The following is a 15,000-nucleotide window of genomic DNA, read 5'->3' as shown; positions in this document are numbered from 1 at the left end:
TGATTACCTGGCCAGAGAAAGAGAGAGAGAGAGAGAGAAGAAGAGAGAGAAAGAAAGTACCCACATGATTTAGTATCATTACAACAGTCTGATGAATAGTCACGTGAAACTCCGAGTAACAGTTTGTGAAGATATTTTGGGCTTAAATAAATAGTATATTACTCTACCTTTGGTATTCGAGCACTATCTTTTTCTACTGTCTTCTGCATTTATCTACTTACTTCTGTGTGTTTTTATATATATATATATATATATATATATATATGTATATGTATGTATGTATGTATGTATGTATGTATGTATGTATGTATGTATGTATGTATGTATGTGTGTATATATATATTTGAAATTAATTAACCAAAGGGAATGTTTTTCCTGCCTTTTTCTTGAAATAATGAAGAAAACTTGATAAAGAATTTTTTTTTAAATGGTAAAAACTATCATTAAAAATTCAATAAAGAAATAATTAAAACTAGAGTTGGATTTTTTTTGGGGGGGGAGGCGAAGGGAGAGGGTAGAGTAGAAGGAAATAAGGGAGTAAATTAAAGTATGTCAATTAGCAACAATGAATTGGAGAAATATTCTGATAAAAACTATAAATTAAAGATATTTATTATCATCAAATGAAAGAGGAGTGGAGGGAGATACAGACAGAGACAAAGAGAGGGAGACAGAGAAAGAGGGGCAAAGAGAGGAAGAGACAAAGAGAAAGATATATATATATACAGACACTGAGAGAGACATGGAGAGAGAGAGAGAGAGAGACATACAAAGTGAGAAAGACATATACAGAGACACAAACAGAAAGAGAGGGACATGGAGAGAGACAAAGAGAGAGAGAAACAGGGCAAGATACAGAAAGAGAAACAGTGTGAGACAGAGAGAGAGAAAAACACAAAGGGAGAAAGATACAGAGAGAGACAGACAGAAAGAAACACAAAGAGAGAAAGAGAGAGAGACAGACAGACAGAGAAAAAGACAGAGAGAGGCAAAGAAACAGAGAGAGAGAGAAATTCGAAGAGACAGACAGAGAAAGAGAGAGAGAAGAAAAAGAACATCACCAATGGAAGCAACAACAACAACGACGAGTTGGAGATGTTGACGAATGCAAAAGAGTAATTATTCTTAATGATTTAATTGAGATGGGAAGGAAATTGGAGATTTGTTCCAGGAAAAAAAAGAAAGAAGAACAAAAAGAAAAAAAAAGACATGAAAAGACAAGTTGCAGGAAGAAGGGAGCAAGAAAGGAATAAAGAACAAGAAGAAAAGAAAAATAATAATAACCCCCACCTCCCAAAGGACCGACAGCCCCCCCTCCCCACTCTCGCTATCGCAATAACTGACTTTTGTTTCCTATTTCTTAAGACCTTATCAAGCCATCTTCATAAAAAAAAGTCATTAACCTTCTATTAAAAAAAAAAGAAAAACAACCCCAAAATGTCTTCTTACACAATTGACTTAATGCCATGATACAGCATAGCTTTACATTCGAGCTTACAGCCTATTGACCTACATTATGGGGGGGGGGGGGGTAGGTTAGGTTAGGTTTGCGATTCCCTGTTGCAGCTAATTGCACTTTTAATTGTGTTGCTCCGGGTAGTTTGTAAGAAAAGGGAGAGAGCAAACGAAGAAGAAGAAGAAGAAGAAGAAGAAGAAGTGGTGGTGGTGGTGGCAGTGGTGGTGGTGGTTCTTATTCTTTAATGGAGGCAATGGGCTGGCTGAACCATCAGAGTGTTCAACAAAAGGTCTTGTTCTTTACATTCCGAGTTCAAATTCTGCCAAAGCTAACTTTGCCTTTGCTTTTTTCAGGTGTGGAAGTGGGGATGGGTGGGGGTTAGAGTCAATAAAATAAAGTACCAGTCAATTACTGGGCTCAATGCAATCGCATGAATCTTTTCCCCTCTCAACATTCCAAGAGTCTTAAGCCTAAATGAGAAACAATAATAAAAACAATGGTTTGGGAGAATTGGTAGAGTATTGGGTAGAATGCCTTATGGTATTTGGTCCATACACTCAGAGTTCAAACCCAGCGCAGATCAACTTTGTCGTTCATCCTTTCAAGGCTGATAAATTAAGTACCAGTTAAACACTGGGGTCGATGTAATCAATTAGTCCCCTCCCCATAAATTTTATTATAAATGCAAAACATCACCACAAAGGAAGTGATGTAAGCTTAAATAACAAACCGCGATAGGTGACCTGTGACATGGCAAGTGGTTACTGTACGTGTGTGGGGTGGGGTCCTAGCATCCAGATGTTTGAGCTGCTGCTGATGGAGGCAGGGGCCTGGCTTGTGTCCTTGCAGGACTTAGGACCCAAATGAAACATCATCAGCGAGGAGCTGACCAAACCTTGAGTTGTCCTCTTCAAATGAAATGGGTCTAGGAAGTGGACATACTCAATCAGAAGTTGATTTCCATCAGGTGTGCATGTCATTAAGACTAATATATTTATTAGACGAATGATTCTATTCTTTTGTGGAAGAAAAAAAAAATCCCCAAAATTCCAACCAACCAGCCAGCCAGCCAACCATACATCAAACATTACTTCAGATATGTAATAGAATAATCACCTGACTGTCTACACAACTCTCTGCCAGATATTTAAAGAGCTTTCTGGAGATATCCACAAACGGATATCTATTACAGGGACGGAAAAATAACAAGATAATCTTTTTCAGTCTTTTCTCTCTCTCTCTCTCTCTCTCTCTCTCTCTCTCTCTCTCTCTCTCTCTCTCTCTCTTTCTCGCTCACACACACACTAGCAAGTTCATGTGTGAACACTCATATTCATAGGCTTGATTAAACATACATAGGTGAAAATGCATATAACGTTACATGTATATATATATATATATATATATATATATATATATATATATATATATATATACAAGAAATGAGGGCAGGGAATCGTCAATTAATAATAGAATTAACAATTAACAATTTTGCCAAGTAGTTCAGTATGAAAAAAACCTTTATCGGTAAGACCATTTATCATCATAAATATAAGGGATTAGCTATTTCTGAATTTTCAGTATGTTGGAGAAGCAACTCAATTGCTAATCCCTTATATTTATGATGATATATATATATATATATATATATATATATATATATATATATATATATATACACACATGACTAACATGACTAAACATACATATACATGTATAGACATACACACATACATGTGTGTTTGTATATATATATATATATATATATATATATATATCCATCAAATTCACATACACACACGTGCTTGCACACACAAACCCACCCACACATAATGTCTGATGAGCTAAGAAATTACTAATAGTAATAAAAAACGAAGACGTTGCAAATGAAAAATAATATGTTTTAAAAAAAAACCCCTCCATCATAAATATAATAATTCTTGTAAAATGATTACATAAAACGTTAATAGAATGTTAATGTAAAAAGTTCATATTCATTGGTAATTGAAATGTATATGTAAATAGATTCAGGTATTCAGGTGTTCAACCTGTCTGTAATTAGTGGTTGCTTAAAAGGTCTCTCTATCTCTGTGATGACACTTAGATAGTTGAGATTTTTTTTTTTATTTATTAATATCTTTTATCTTTTACTTGTTTCAGTTATTGGACTGTGGCTATGCTGGGGCATCACCTGGAAGGGTTTAGTTGAACAAATAAAACCCACTCCTTTTTTTTTAAGCCTAGTACTAATTCTATTGGTCTTTTTTGCTCAACCACCAAGTTAGAGGTATGTAAATGCATCAACACCAGTCACCAAGTGGTGGTGGTGAGTGGGGGAAATATACACACATACACACACACAACCTTCTTCCAGTTTCCATCTTCCAAACCCACTCACAAGACCTTAGTTGGCCCAGGGCTATAATGGAAATCATTTGCCCAAGGTGCCACACAGTGGGACTGAACCAAAGACCACACAGTTGTCTCTCTATCATACTTTAGCCTTTCAACACCCAGCATGAAGCCATCTTCACTCTCTAGGGAGAGACCTAAGTAGGGTGGGCATCCCGGATGACCGACATTCTGGGAACCACAAAGTGACCCAGTTCTTGTACAGTATGGTGGTGTGTCTGTCTCAATAATCCTGAGAGCTGCGTTAACAGAGCGCAAAGGCCTGGTAAGGTCTCCCATACTGGGCAACTCAAAGGATAGAGGTGGGACCGCTATAAACCACCTCTTCCCTGAGGTAAAAATGATGAGTTTGTGTAGGACCAACACCCCCACCTAGTCAACAAGCAAAGTTACAGGAGCATCAATGACAATTCAAAACTAACAAGACCTGGAAGATGAAGGCCTTCCCTCTTGACATCGCATAAAAGCTGTAAATGATTGTCACTGTTATACAAGCAGTGTCATTCATTTCCAATTATTTATAGAGAGACGTAGACAGAGTGACAGATTAAAAGGGCAGAAACGATAGGAGCAGGGTAGATGGGGTGAGGAACGGAGTATATTGTGGTCAAGGAAGTTGTTGTCATGATACCAGTAACATCACTACCTCCACCACCTTCACCACCACCACCATCACCACCACCACCATCACCACCACCACCATCACCACCACCACCACCATCACCACCACCACCATCACCACCACCACCATCACCACCACCACCACCGTTATCATCATGAACACTGTTGTTACATTAATAACACATTTATGGTTTTTCTTCTAGTAAGTAAATTTTTCTCTCCCAGCTTTAATATTATTAAATTTTTTGGTTTAAACTAGATAAATATGGTGGTAGTGGGAGGAGAAGGGAGGGGAAGGGACAGACAACTAATCTTCACACATCCACCACTGCCGCCGTCGCCAACACCGGCATTTTAGCCAATAACAAGAAGAAAGAGACAAAAAAAAAAAACAAAATAGAAAAGTAAGAAAAACAAAGAAAAAAATCATTAAAAGATCAACAAGAAGGAAAAAGGATGGAAGAGAGAAAAAGAGAGAAGAGAAATAATTCAAGAAGTAAAAATACAATTACTGGTGCATTAACAGTGTCTTGTTTGTTTCACTACTGAAGTGAAGTAGAAAATATTATATATATATATATATATATATATATATATATATACAGATATATACAAATATATATATACATATATGTATATATACACATATACATACATATATATAAACATATATATATACATATATATACACATATACAAATATATATACATATATACATTCATATACATATACATATATATATATATATATATATATATATATATATATACACAAATATATATATACATATATATATATATATATATATACACACACATACACATACACACACACATATGTATATACACACACACACACACACATATGTATTTAATCTTTTACTTGCTTCACTCATTTGACTGTGGCCATGCTGGGGCATTGCCTTGAAGGGTTTCACTCAAATGAATCAACCCCAGTACTTTTATTTTTCTAAAAGCCTGATACTTATTGTCAGTTTCTTTTGTTAGACTGCTAAGTTATGAGGACATAAACAAACCAACACCAGTTGTCAAGTGGTGATGGGGGGAGGGGACAAACCCAAACCCAGTCTGGGCATTTGATGCTGTAGATTAGGTTTCTGCTTTTACAGTTTGTATTCTTCTGGCTTTTGTGTGGATCTACTGATCAGCAAAGCAACACAATATCTGAGGCATTCAGTAAGAGACCATCGTAAGCACCACAACCCAGAAAGCGAGAAAAACACAGTCAAGGAATGATGTTAGGAAGCTGGTTTCGGTCTTAAAATGACCATGAAGACCTCATCTAATCATCGGACCTATGTAAAATTATTTATTTATGCATACATCTGAAAGATGAAACAATAACTGCATCTTCCTCATTTTGTAGAATATCTGTTGGCACTCCGTCGCTTACGACGACGAGGGTTCCAGTTGATCCGACCAACGGAACAGCCTGCTCGTGAAATTAACGTGCAAGTGGCTGAGCACTCCACAGACACGTGTACCCTTAACGCAGTTGTTAGGGTGATTCAGTATGACACAGAGTGTGACAAGGCCGGCCCTTTGAAATACAGGTACAACAGAAACCACTTAACAGAGGGCACAAGGTGCTTTCTATGTGCCACTGGCATCGGTGCATTGATTCAGCACCAGCATAGGTGTGTTAACACAGCACTGGCACAGGTGTTTATTAAGTGGCACCAACACCTGAAAGGAAAAACCTTTATGTATAGAAGACACAGTGGTTTTATTTAACCTGACATGTCTTAGAAAATGCTGCAAATCACCACATGCAAATTGGTCTCAAGAATTTAGTTAATCTTTTAATAATAGCAAAATTATAAAGCGTATCTCCATGGATAGTTAAAGTGGGTACTCGGTCATTTGTACAGGATTGAAATTAAACCGGTTGACCCTTTCGCTGTCTTTTTATTTTGTTCTTGTTTATGTTTTATATAAAGACAACTTGTTTACGTCTGTTTATTACAAACAGCATTGGCTAAAAACAACAACAAAAACAGAAATTATTGATATAGTCTGTAACATGAAAATAAATATAACTGAAGGAGAGGAAGACAAGCGGAAGAGAAACGCATATGAAATGAAGGAGAGAGAGAGAAGACAAAGGAAATATTTAAAAGGAGGGAGTAAAGGGGTAAAAGGGTGAGGATAAGAGGAAAAACAAAGGAAAAAAAAATCAAAGATTTGTCTGGTATTGAATATTTCTGATGTTTTGTGTCATTGCTTAATAAAAACAAGAGGGGAAAACAAAAAAAGCCATCACCAATCTAATTATCTGGTTCTAATTAACTATGAAGGAGAGTAATGAAAAAACAAGTTTACAGCAAACAGCTTGAAAATAAGAGAAGCTAAAAGAGCCTGGAAGGAAGGTGGGGATATGGTTTAGAGAGAAACACCTGAGACTGTTTTTATGGAGAATATTGTTTGTTAGACACATCTCAGTTTGAACATGTGTGTGTGTATGTGTGTGTTTATGTATATAAGTGTATGTGTATATATATATACATATATGTATGTATAATTATTATATATATATATATATATATATATATATATATATATATGTATATATATATATATATATATATATATATATATATATATATGTATATGAGTGTGTATGTATATATAATTACATGTACATATATAATTATTCATATATATGTGTAATAATAAGTTCATTATTATCATTATTATTATTATTATTATCAATATATATATATATACATATGTATAAATGTGTGTGTGTGTGTGTGTGTGTGTGTGTGTGTGTGTGTGTGTGTATGTATATATATATATATATATATATATATATATATATATATATATATATATATATATATATATATATAAAGTTATAATGAAAGCTCTATCCATTTTGTTTTTAAAGTAAATATCAAGTTAGATTTTAAAGGTGTTTAACTTCTCAATTCTATTTGAAATACAACAAAAACATTAATATATCATTTTCTTCCATTTTCTTAGAAGATTTTATCAATTTGATCATAATTGAAGTTGTTCACTTCGTGTTCACTTCAAGCAAAGAATATATTCATCATTTTATTCTTTATAAATTAAAAAAAAGTAACAGTACAAGTACACACAAGTAATCACAAGTTTAAATGGTGTATAGTAGACATACGTATGTATGTATGTACATGCATGTCTGTGTGTGTGTGTGTGTGAGTGTTTCTTTGTGATGGACAGCAGAAAAGCCACCCATCCCCTTTCTACTTAAAGCTACATGTTCCTCACACCCACCTTTCACTGTGTGTGTGTGTGTGTTGTATCTATGTATTTATGAAAATATGTATGCAGCACTGCGTGTATATGACAGCTTGATTAACAATATCATCCCATTCTTACTACTGTTTTTGCCTTCACTGATATAAGTCTCTGATACTACCTCAGACTTATACTTTTTGCACTCTTCTCATTTTATCATATAATTTGCCCAAACACCCTGGAGGGCACATTATAGATTTTTATTGAAATTCAATTGGGGCTATTATTGAACTGGATGTTAGTATCACAAGTATGCAAAGTTTCATGAATATTGGTTTGATAAGTGAAAGAGTGAGTGGGAGAATGTCTGCATGTTTGCCTACCTTCAGTGTTTCCTTCAAGATGAAAGCAATCAGGACTTCATCCAGCCGATTCTTACGCGTTACCAAGTCTTTCGAAAGATCCGTTACAGATCCATTCTGACACAACTGGAAAAGAGGAAAATAAACAAATGATTCATCTTTCAGATGTGGAACAATGAATGAATGAATCTCTACATCAAAGGTCCTCAACCAATTTTTCTTTTTTTGACCTGTCGACCCCTTTGATTTCTATTATACTCAGGTGGACCCTTATAGTCATTCGGTGTTTAAAAAAATCCTATTGTATTTTCATAATGGAGAAGAGGAGAGAGAAGAGGAGAAAGAGGAGGAGGAAGAGGAGAGGAGGGAGGGAGGGAGAAAATGATGGTAACAAAGACACAAAGAAAGGCTAAGAAATTCAAAGAAGGAGATGGAAGGAAAACAAAAGCCATCACTCACCTCCATGACAATCCATAACTGGTCATCCAGTTTGTTTTCTTTCTTCAGGTACAATCCATAGAATTGTGGGAAATTAGGGTTATTACTCACAGCCTTTAGAATCTGATATTCCTGCTCGATCTCTTCAACAGTCTCGTGGATGTTCTCCAATATTTTGGCAGCAGCCTTTTGGCCTGCAACAATATCAAAGACAGATGGAGTAATGCCTGTCTGAACCTGATGCCAGTTGGTTGCTGGTTTCAAGCCCAGTAATTTTGAGGGAGGGGGGGACAGGTCAGTTACATCAACCCCAGTATTTGATTTGTCCTATGTTTTATCAACCCCAAACGGATGAAAAGTAAAGTTGACTTCAGCAAGATTTGAACTCAGAACATAAAGAGCTGGAAAAAATGCCGCTAAGCATTTTAGTCCAATGCACTAACGATTCCGCCAGCTCACCATCTGTTTTCTTGTTAATTACCGATGTCTAATTATATAAACATCAAAAAATATATGTATGGCAAGCATGGCATGGCAGTGCTCAAGCATGGCCTGAACAAAGACAAAGGGTTAAATTTAGTAAAAGAGTGATGATGATGATGATGATGATGATAATGATGATGATGATGATAATGATGATGACAAGAATGACAATGGTGATCATGACAATTAAAATGATGGTAGTGGTGGTGGTGGTGGTGATAATGGTGGTGGTGGTGATAATGGTGGTGGTGGTGATAATGATGATGATGGTGGTGGTGGTGAGTGGTGATGGTGTTGATGACAGTGAAGGATGACAATCCTACTGATGACAACGATGATGATGGTGATGATAAATAGGGATCATCTCACCTGTTTGTTTGTTTCTCACAGCGTACACCTCTCCATAGGTGCCTTCTCCAACCAGTTCCTGCAGCTCCCATATTTCCGTGGGATCTTTAAGCTGGTCGAAATTAACTATCTTGCTGTACTTGGAATACATTTTTAACATATCTGCCCTTTGAACATCACGTTTAGGACTTCCCAATGGGGCACGGCGCTTGGAGCTGACTCCCGCTGAAAATGGAAAAAATTTGGAAACAAATATAAATATTGATGATTCAAAACGAATTGTGAAACAGATGTAGGAAAATATAAAACAAATGCATCAGATTTGAAGACAGAAGTAAATATTAGTGATTGAAAATAGATTATGAAACAGATGTGAGGAAAAACCAACAGATGCAGAAAATGTAAAATGGATGGACAGATGTAAAACATATGTGAAATAGATGCTCTTCTTTTTTATATTCTTTTTGTCTCAAACAAGGATTAAGGTCTCTGTAGCATTAAGAGACTTCAAAAACTAAATGAAATGAAGTAAAATATTAACCTTTAACAGAAGTGAAAATTGAGTTTGTCATCAAAGCCTAAGATTAAGTGAATGAGTTACACTCAAAGATGTGAGTAGTCGGAGCTGAGTCTCAAAGACAACTGAGCTGGTTAGAGTCATACATAACACCAAATCCAGACTCAACCAATGGACTAAACACTCAGTATTCATTCATAGAAGCCAACACACACACACACACACACACACACGCACATGCACACAGAAACACAAGTACACAGACAGGTACAAACACACACACACACAGAGGCTCGCTCAAGCACACACACACACACAGAACAGCACAAACGCACACACATGCACACAGAAACACAAGTACACAGGTACAAACACACACACACAGAGGCTCTCACACAAGCACACGCACACACAGACAGGTATACATGCACACACATATAGGTATACATATATATATACACACACAAAGACATGAACACATACAGAGAGACACAAACACACACACACAAACATACACATGCATGCACACAAACACACACACACAAGTAGATACACAGATACAATCAAGAATGAGCTTTATTGTTATTTTCTTTTCTTATACTTTTAGATTTCCATAGATTATTCTCCAGCATTTATATATATCTTATAGATAACCCCGTTTATAAACTCTACACACCTCCAGATGCTCAAACAGAATAAAAAAACAAAAATAGTAATAATAATAACCCAGAAAATTTCACCAAAAGTCATCGAACTGGAGAAAAAAATCAATAGGAACGGCAGATTCAGGTTGAAACATGAGAATAAATGCGAAATTAAATATCTTCACAACCCCAAATTTTTTTCTATATTTAATATTTGCTGCACACCTTTTGTGCAGCAGACTTTCTATGGAAGCCACAAAGTGCTGAGATTTCTTTATCATCAAAAATGATGAGAAAGTTATATAAATGTGGGTTCTATTAAATTTTCCTTATTTTTCCTTTATTTGTTATTTCGTGATATTGAAGAATGGGTTAGGCAGGAAGAGATTGTATTTTATATCAGTTTCAAACATGTTATCACAATGGGTTTGATAGTTTTGCAAATGAATATGTGTATTTATATACACACACACACACACACACACACACACACACACACACACACACATATATATATACGGCCTTGAAGGGTTTTAGTCATATACATCAACCCCAGTATTTCTTTAAGCTTGGTACTTAGTCTATCAATCTCTTTTGTTGAACTGCTAAGTTAGAGGTACATAAACAAACCAACACTAGTTGTCAAGAGAAATCAAACATGGGCACAAAGACATGCATATGCACACACACACACACACACACACACACGCGGACAATAGGCTTTCACACAGTTTCCATCAACCAAATTCACTCACAAGGCATTGGTTGGCCCAGGGCTATAGTAGAAGACTCTTGCTCAAGATGCTGCACAGTGGGACTGAATCTGGAAGCACCAGGTTATAAAGCAAGCTTCCAAACCACCCAGCCACCATGCCTGCACCTATAAGGAACTCATAGGTGCAGGCATGATTTTGATTATAAAAGAAATACGAGGTATTTTATGAAAACAACATCAACAAAAAAAAAAAAAACAGCATACATATTCATAAATAACAACTTGAGAATGAGAAATTAAATATGAGTCTACCAACAGAAATTGAACTCAACACCACTTGCTTACTGGTTAAACATGCTAACCAAAGACTATTGACTTACTTGTATCAAACTCCACCAGTCTTAAAATAACTCTGTCTCCCAGCATTCTTTGTCCCATTCTGGTGCTAACTATGGTCAATTGTCCATTTAAATTAAAGCCAGTATATACATCATCATCATCATCATCATCATCATCATTAGTATGATCGTTGTCATCGTTTTAACATTCCCATGTCAGCAAGATTTGGTGGACCTCCCAGAATGCAAATCAATTATCATTTGTTTCATCAACTGTTCTCTCGAGTCCAGGGTTCTGATATCAAACCTCATTACTTCTTCCTATCCTTTCCATGGTCTTTAATGTAATGTTTATATGCTGCATATGGACACGGTATATATAATGTATATAAAATGTGTGCATGTGAGGAACTTGGTCATAAAAGGTGTATACAATGTATTGAGCTATAAAATAAATATATATATATATATATATATGAAGTACCTATAGCTAATTGCTTATAAAGTGTGTGTGTGTGTGTGTGTGTGTGTGTGTGTGTATATGAATTTTATCCACCGATGCTATGTTGAGCACTCACTCTCATGGTTCGACATTTATGTGTATGTGTATATATATGAAATGGACAAAAGTTATAAAGTAAATGTGTGTATAATCTATAAAAGAATATTGATGATCAACACTTTGGAGTTTCAGTGAATGAATGTGGAGCTTATAACCAAAGAATTGGGGTCCAGCAATGAAATATAGGGATTAGTAATCAAAATGTTAGATGCACTCAACCAGAGGTTCATCTGTCCTTAGTTAGAAGCATGAGGCAAAAAGTATGAGGTTGGGGTGGTGGGAGTGTAGCTCTCATTAGAATTGAACCCACAATAAAATTTCATTTTCTTTTTAAAAACTCCAAATAAGGATACTGTAAGGATATAAGGTAGATTGCTTTGCAGTTTAAGTAGCAATCTTGTCATCTGGCAAGAAATTTTTTTGTTAATGTAATCATCATCATCATCATCATCACTGTTTAACGTCCTCCTTCTATGCTGGCATTGGTTGGACAGTTTCACAGGAGTTGGCACTAGACTTCTTTGCCTGTTATATATATATATGGTTTGTAGATATTTGACTTCTATTTTTAGTGTATAGGTGATGGTATTCCAGAGCCCTTATTTATAATTTTATTTTATAATATATACTTTAAAAAAAAAATATATATATATATATATATATACACACACACACACAGAGTTACACCATCAATTTTCCAGAAGCTTTGGTTCCAAAGCCTTTTGGGATAACTGATTTTTCTGAACCAGAAGTGGCCAATTTGGTCAACACACTTTAGATTAAACAAATATTAAATTTACTTCGATAATTAAATGAAATACAGGTATTTCTACATTAGTGTAAATTATTGCCAATCATAACTGGCACTCGAGCAGTCATGATGACAAAGGTTCCAGTTGATCTGATCAATGGAACAGCTTGCTTGTAAAAATAATGTGCAAATTGCTGAGCACTGCACAGACATGCAGACCCTTAACATTGTTCTCACAAGGATTCTGCGTGACACAGAGTGTGACAAGGCTGGCCCTTTAAAATACAGTTTTTGATTATAAGAGACTCCAGATCATCAGTGTCCAGAAAATTGGTGTGTGTGTGTGTGTGTGTGTGTGTGTGTGTGTGTGTGTTTTTGTTGTTCTTTGAAAAACTATCAGAAATGTATATATGTATGTGTTATGAACAGGATGGTTTCAAGACAGCCTTTTTTTTTCCTTGTATAGAAACACTGACAATGTCATAAAGTCCACTGTTCTGTCCGAATTCCTGGATATTAATATGAAACCATAGCACTGCTCTCTGTGGTGCCACTGTAGTAATGGAGAAGAGGGAACCAAATTCTAAGCTCAGTTGTCCTAAAGTGTCGGAACAACCCAATGTATTGTTATCATTTATTAATTAAGAATATACGAGAATAGACAGACAGACACACAAAAATAGTGAGAAAAAAGATAGGTAGATAAAGAGAGAGAAATAGGCTGATAGAGAGAGAGAGTAATATACAAATAGATAAATGAAAAATGAGATAGAGAGAAAGTGAAAGAGGGGGAAGAGGGGAAATGAGGTTTAACTGTGTCATTAGTTCTCATGACGATGTTGCCAAATTTATCGCTGCTACCACAAATAGAAGACCTTCATCAAGTGAGGGGAGGTGGTTCAGAATAAAAATAAAATCTTGAAACCCCAAACTCTAACCCTCCTTAACCATTCCATATCCTTACAACAACTGCCCACCCATCCACCTTGTTTGTTAAAGATGATCCGACAGCGAGGATGACTGGAAAGCAAGAAACATGGATCTTTGTGTCAAGTATCTTCACCTTTCACACACACACACACACCAACAGACAGGTGACACCAGCAAGGTGGGGGGGGGGGAGAAGAAATGAAGAACTAAGGGTGTTTTTTTTGTTTTTTCCCTTTTTGTTTCAGATGAAAACTAAACCAGGGAGACTCTCTTCACATAGGTGGAAAGTCTCAAACTTCTCAACCTGTCACCAACATGTGGTACAGTGCATTCATATTGATCGATTCGCACACAATAAGTACAATTCAAGGATTTAAACATTTTTCAGTTTGTCTCGTTCCATTACAAAACATGAATACCTCTACTAACGCAACCACCACATCCATCTGTACAAATACATTCATACATGTGCACACATACATACACTCACACATGCATACACAGAAGTGTGTGTGTGTGTGTGTGTGTGTGTGTGTGTGTGTGTGTGTTGTTAATGCTAGTTCTTGTGTTCAGTTATAATCCTTTCAGCTGTAGGCAAAACGCCCCTGAAATTTGGGGAGAGTGGTCAAGTCGATTACATCAACCCCAGAGTTTCACTGGTACTTAATTTATTGAACCCAAAACGATGAAAGGCAAAGTTGTGTGTGTGTGTGTGTGTGTGTGTGTGTATAAATGTGTGTAAGTGCATGCGTACATACATATAAATGGGTGAGTGTTTTTATGTTTTTATGTTTGTGTTGGTTTGTTTATGGCTCTGTAACTCTGCAGTTCAGCAAAAAGAGAGAGATAGAATAAGAACCAAATTTATGAAAAAAAAAAAAACAAAATGAAATAAACCACTGGAGGCAATTTGTTCAAATAAATCCTTCATGGCAGTGCCCCAGCATGGTCGCACTCCATTGACTGAAACCAGTAAAAGATAAAAGATGTTTTTTTTTGGTTGTTGTTTTTGATTCTTTTTTTTTGTCCATTTTTTTCTTTTTGGTTTCTTCCTTTGTTTTTAAGAGATGTCACATCAAAAGCTAGAAAGTACAGTTATGGCTTTCAATATCTCAAACTGCTGCACTCTAAATTATAAACTGACATATCTACACAGGAATGCTAAAATCCTTCAAAC

At 35.8% G+C, this 15,000-nt stretch overlaps 1 protein-coding gene across 9 annotated transcripts in view; it reads right to left on the bottom strand.

Moving 5' to 3' along the window:
* LOC106873084 (myosin-IIIb) overlaps positions 1–15,000 on the bottom strand; it is a 221,564-nt gene that overhangs the window by 108,247 nt on the left and 98,317 nt on the right. For all 9 annotated transcript variants that reach the window (XR_016237804.1, XR_016237805.1, XM_089339137.1 and 6 more), the window contains exons 2-4: positions 9,388–9,591; positions 8,557–8,729; positions 8,119–8,223 (exon numbers count right to left, since the gene is read on the bottom strand). Coding sequence is in view for 7 of the 9 variants with exons in the window: in XM_089339136.1 (XP_089195262.1) it covers positions 8,119–8,223; positions 8,557–8,729; positions 9,388–9,591 (482 nt within the window). In the remaining 2 variants the exon portion in view is untranslated. The remainder of the gene's footprint in view (positions 1–8,118; positions 8,224–8,556; positions 8,730–9,387; positions 9,592–15,000) is intronic.

Source organism: Octopus bimaculoides, chromosome 21 (genome assembly GCF_046866305.1).
Source record: "Octopus bimaculoides isolate indiv1 chromosome 21, ASM4686630v1, whole genome shotgun sequence".
Taxonomy (NCBI): Eukaryota; Metazoa; Mollusca; class Cephalopoda; order Octopoda; family Octopodidae; genus Octopus; species Octopus bimaculoides.
This window is presented reverse-complemented; position numbering and strand designations above follow the sequence as displayed.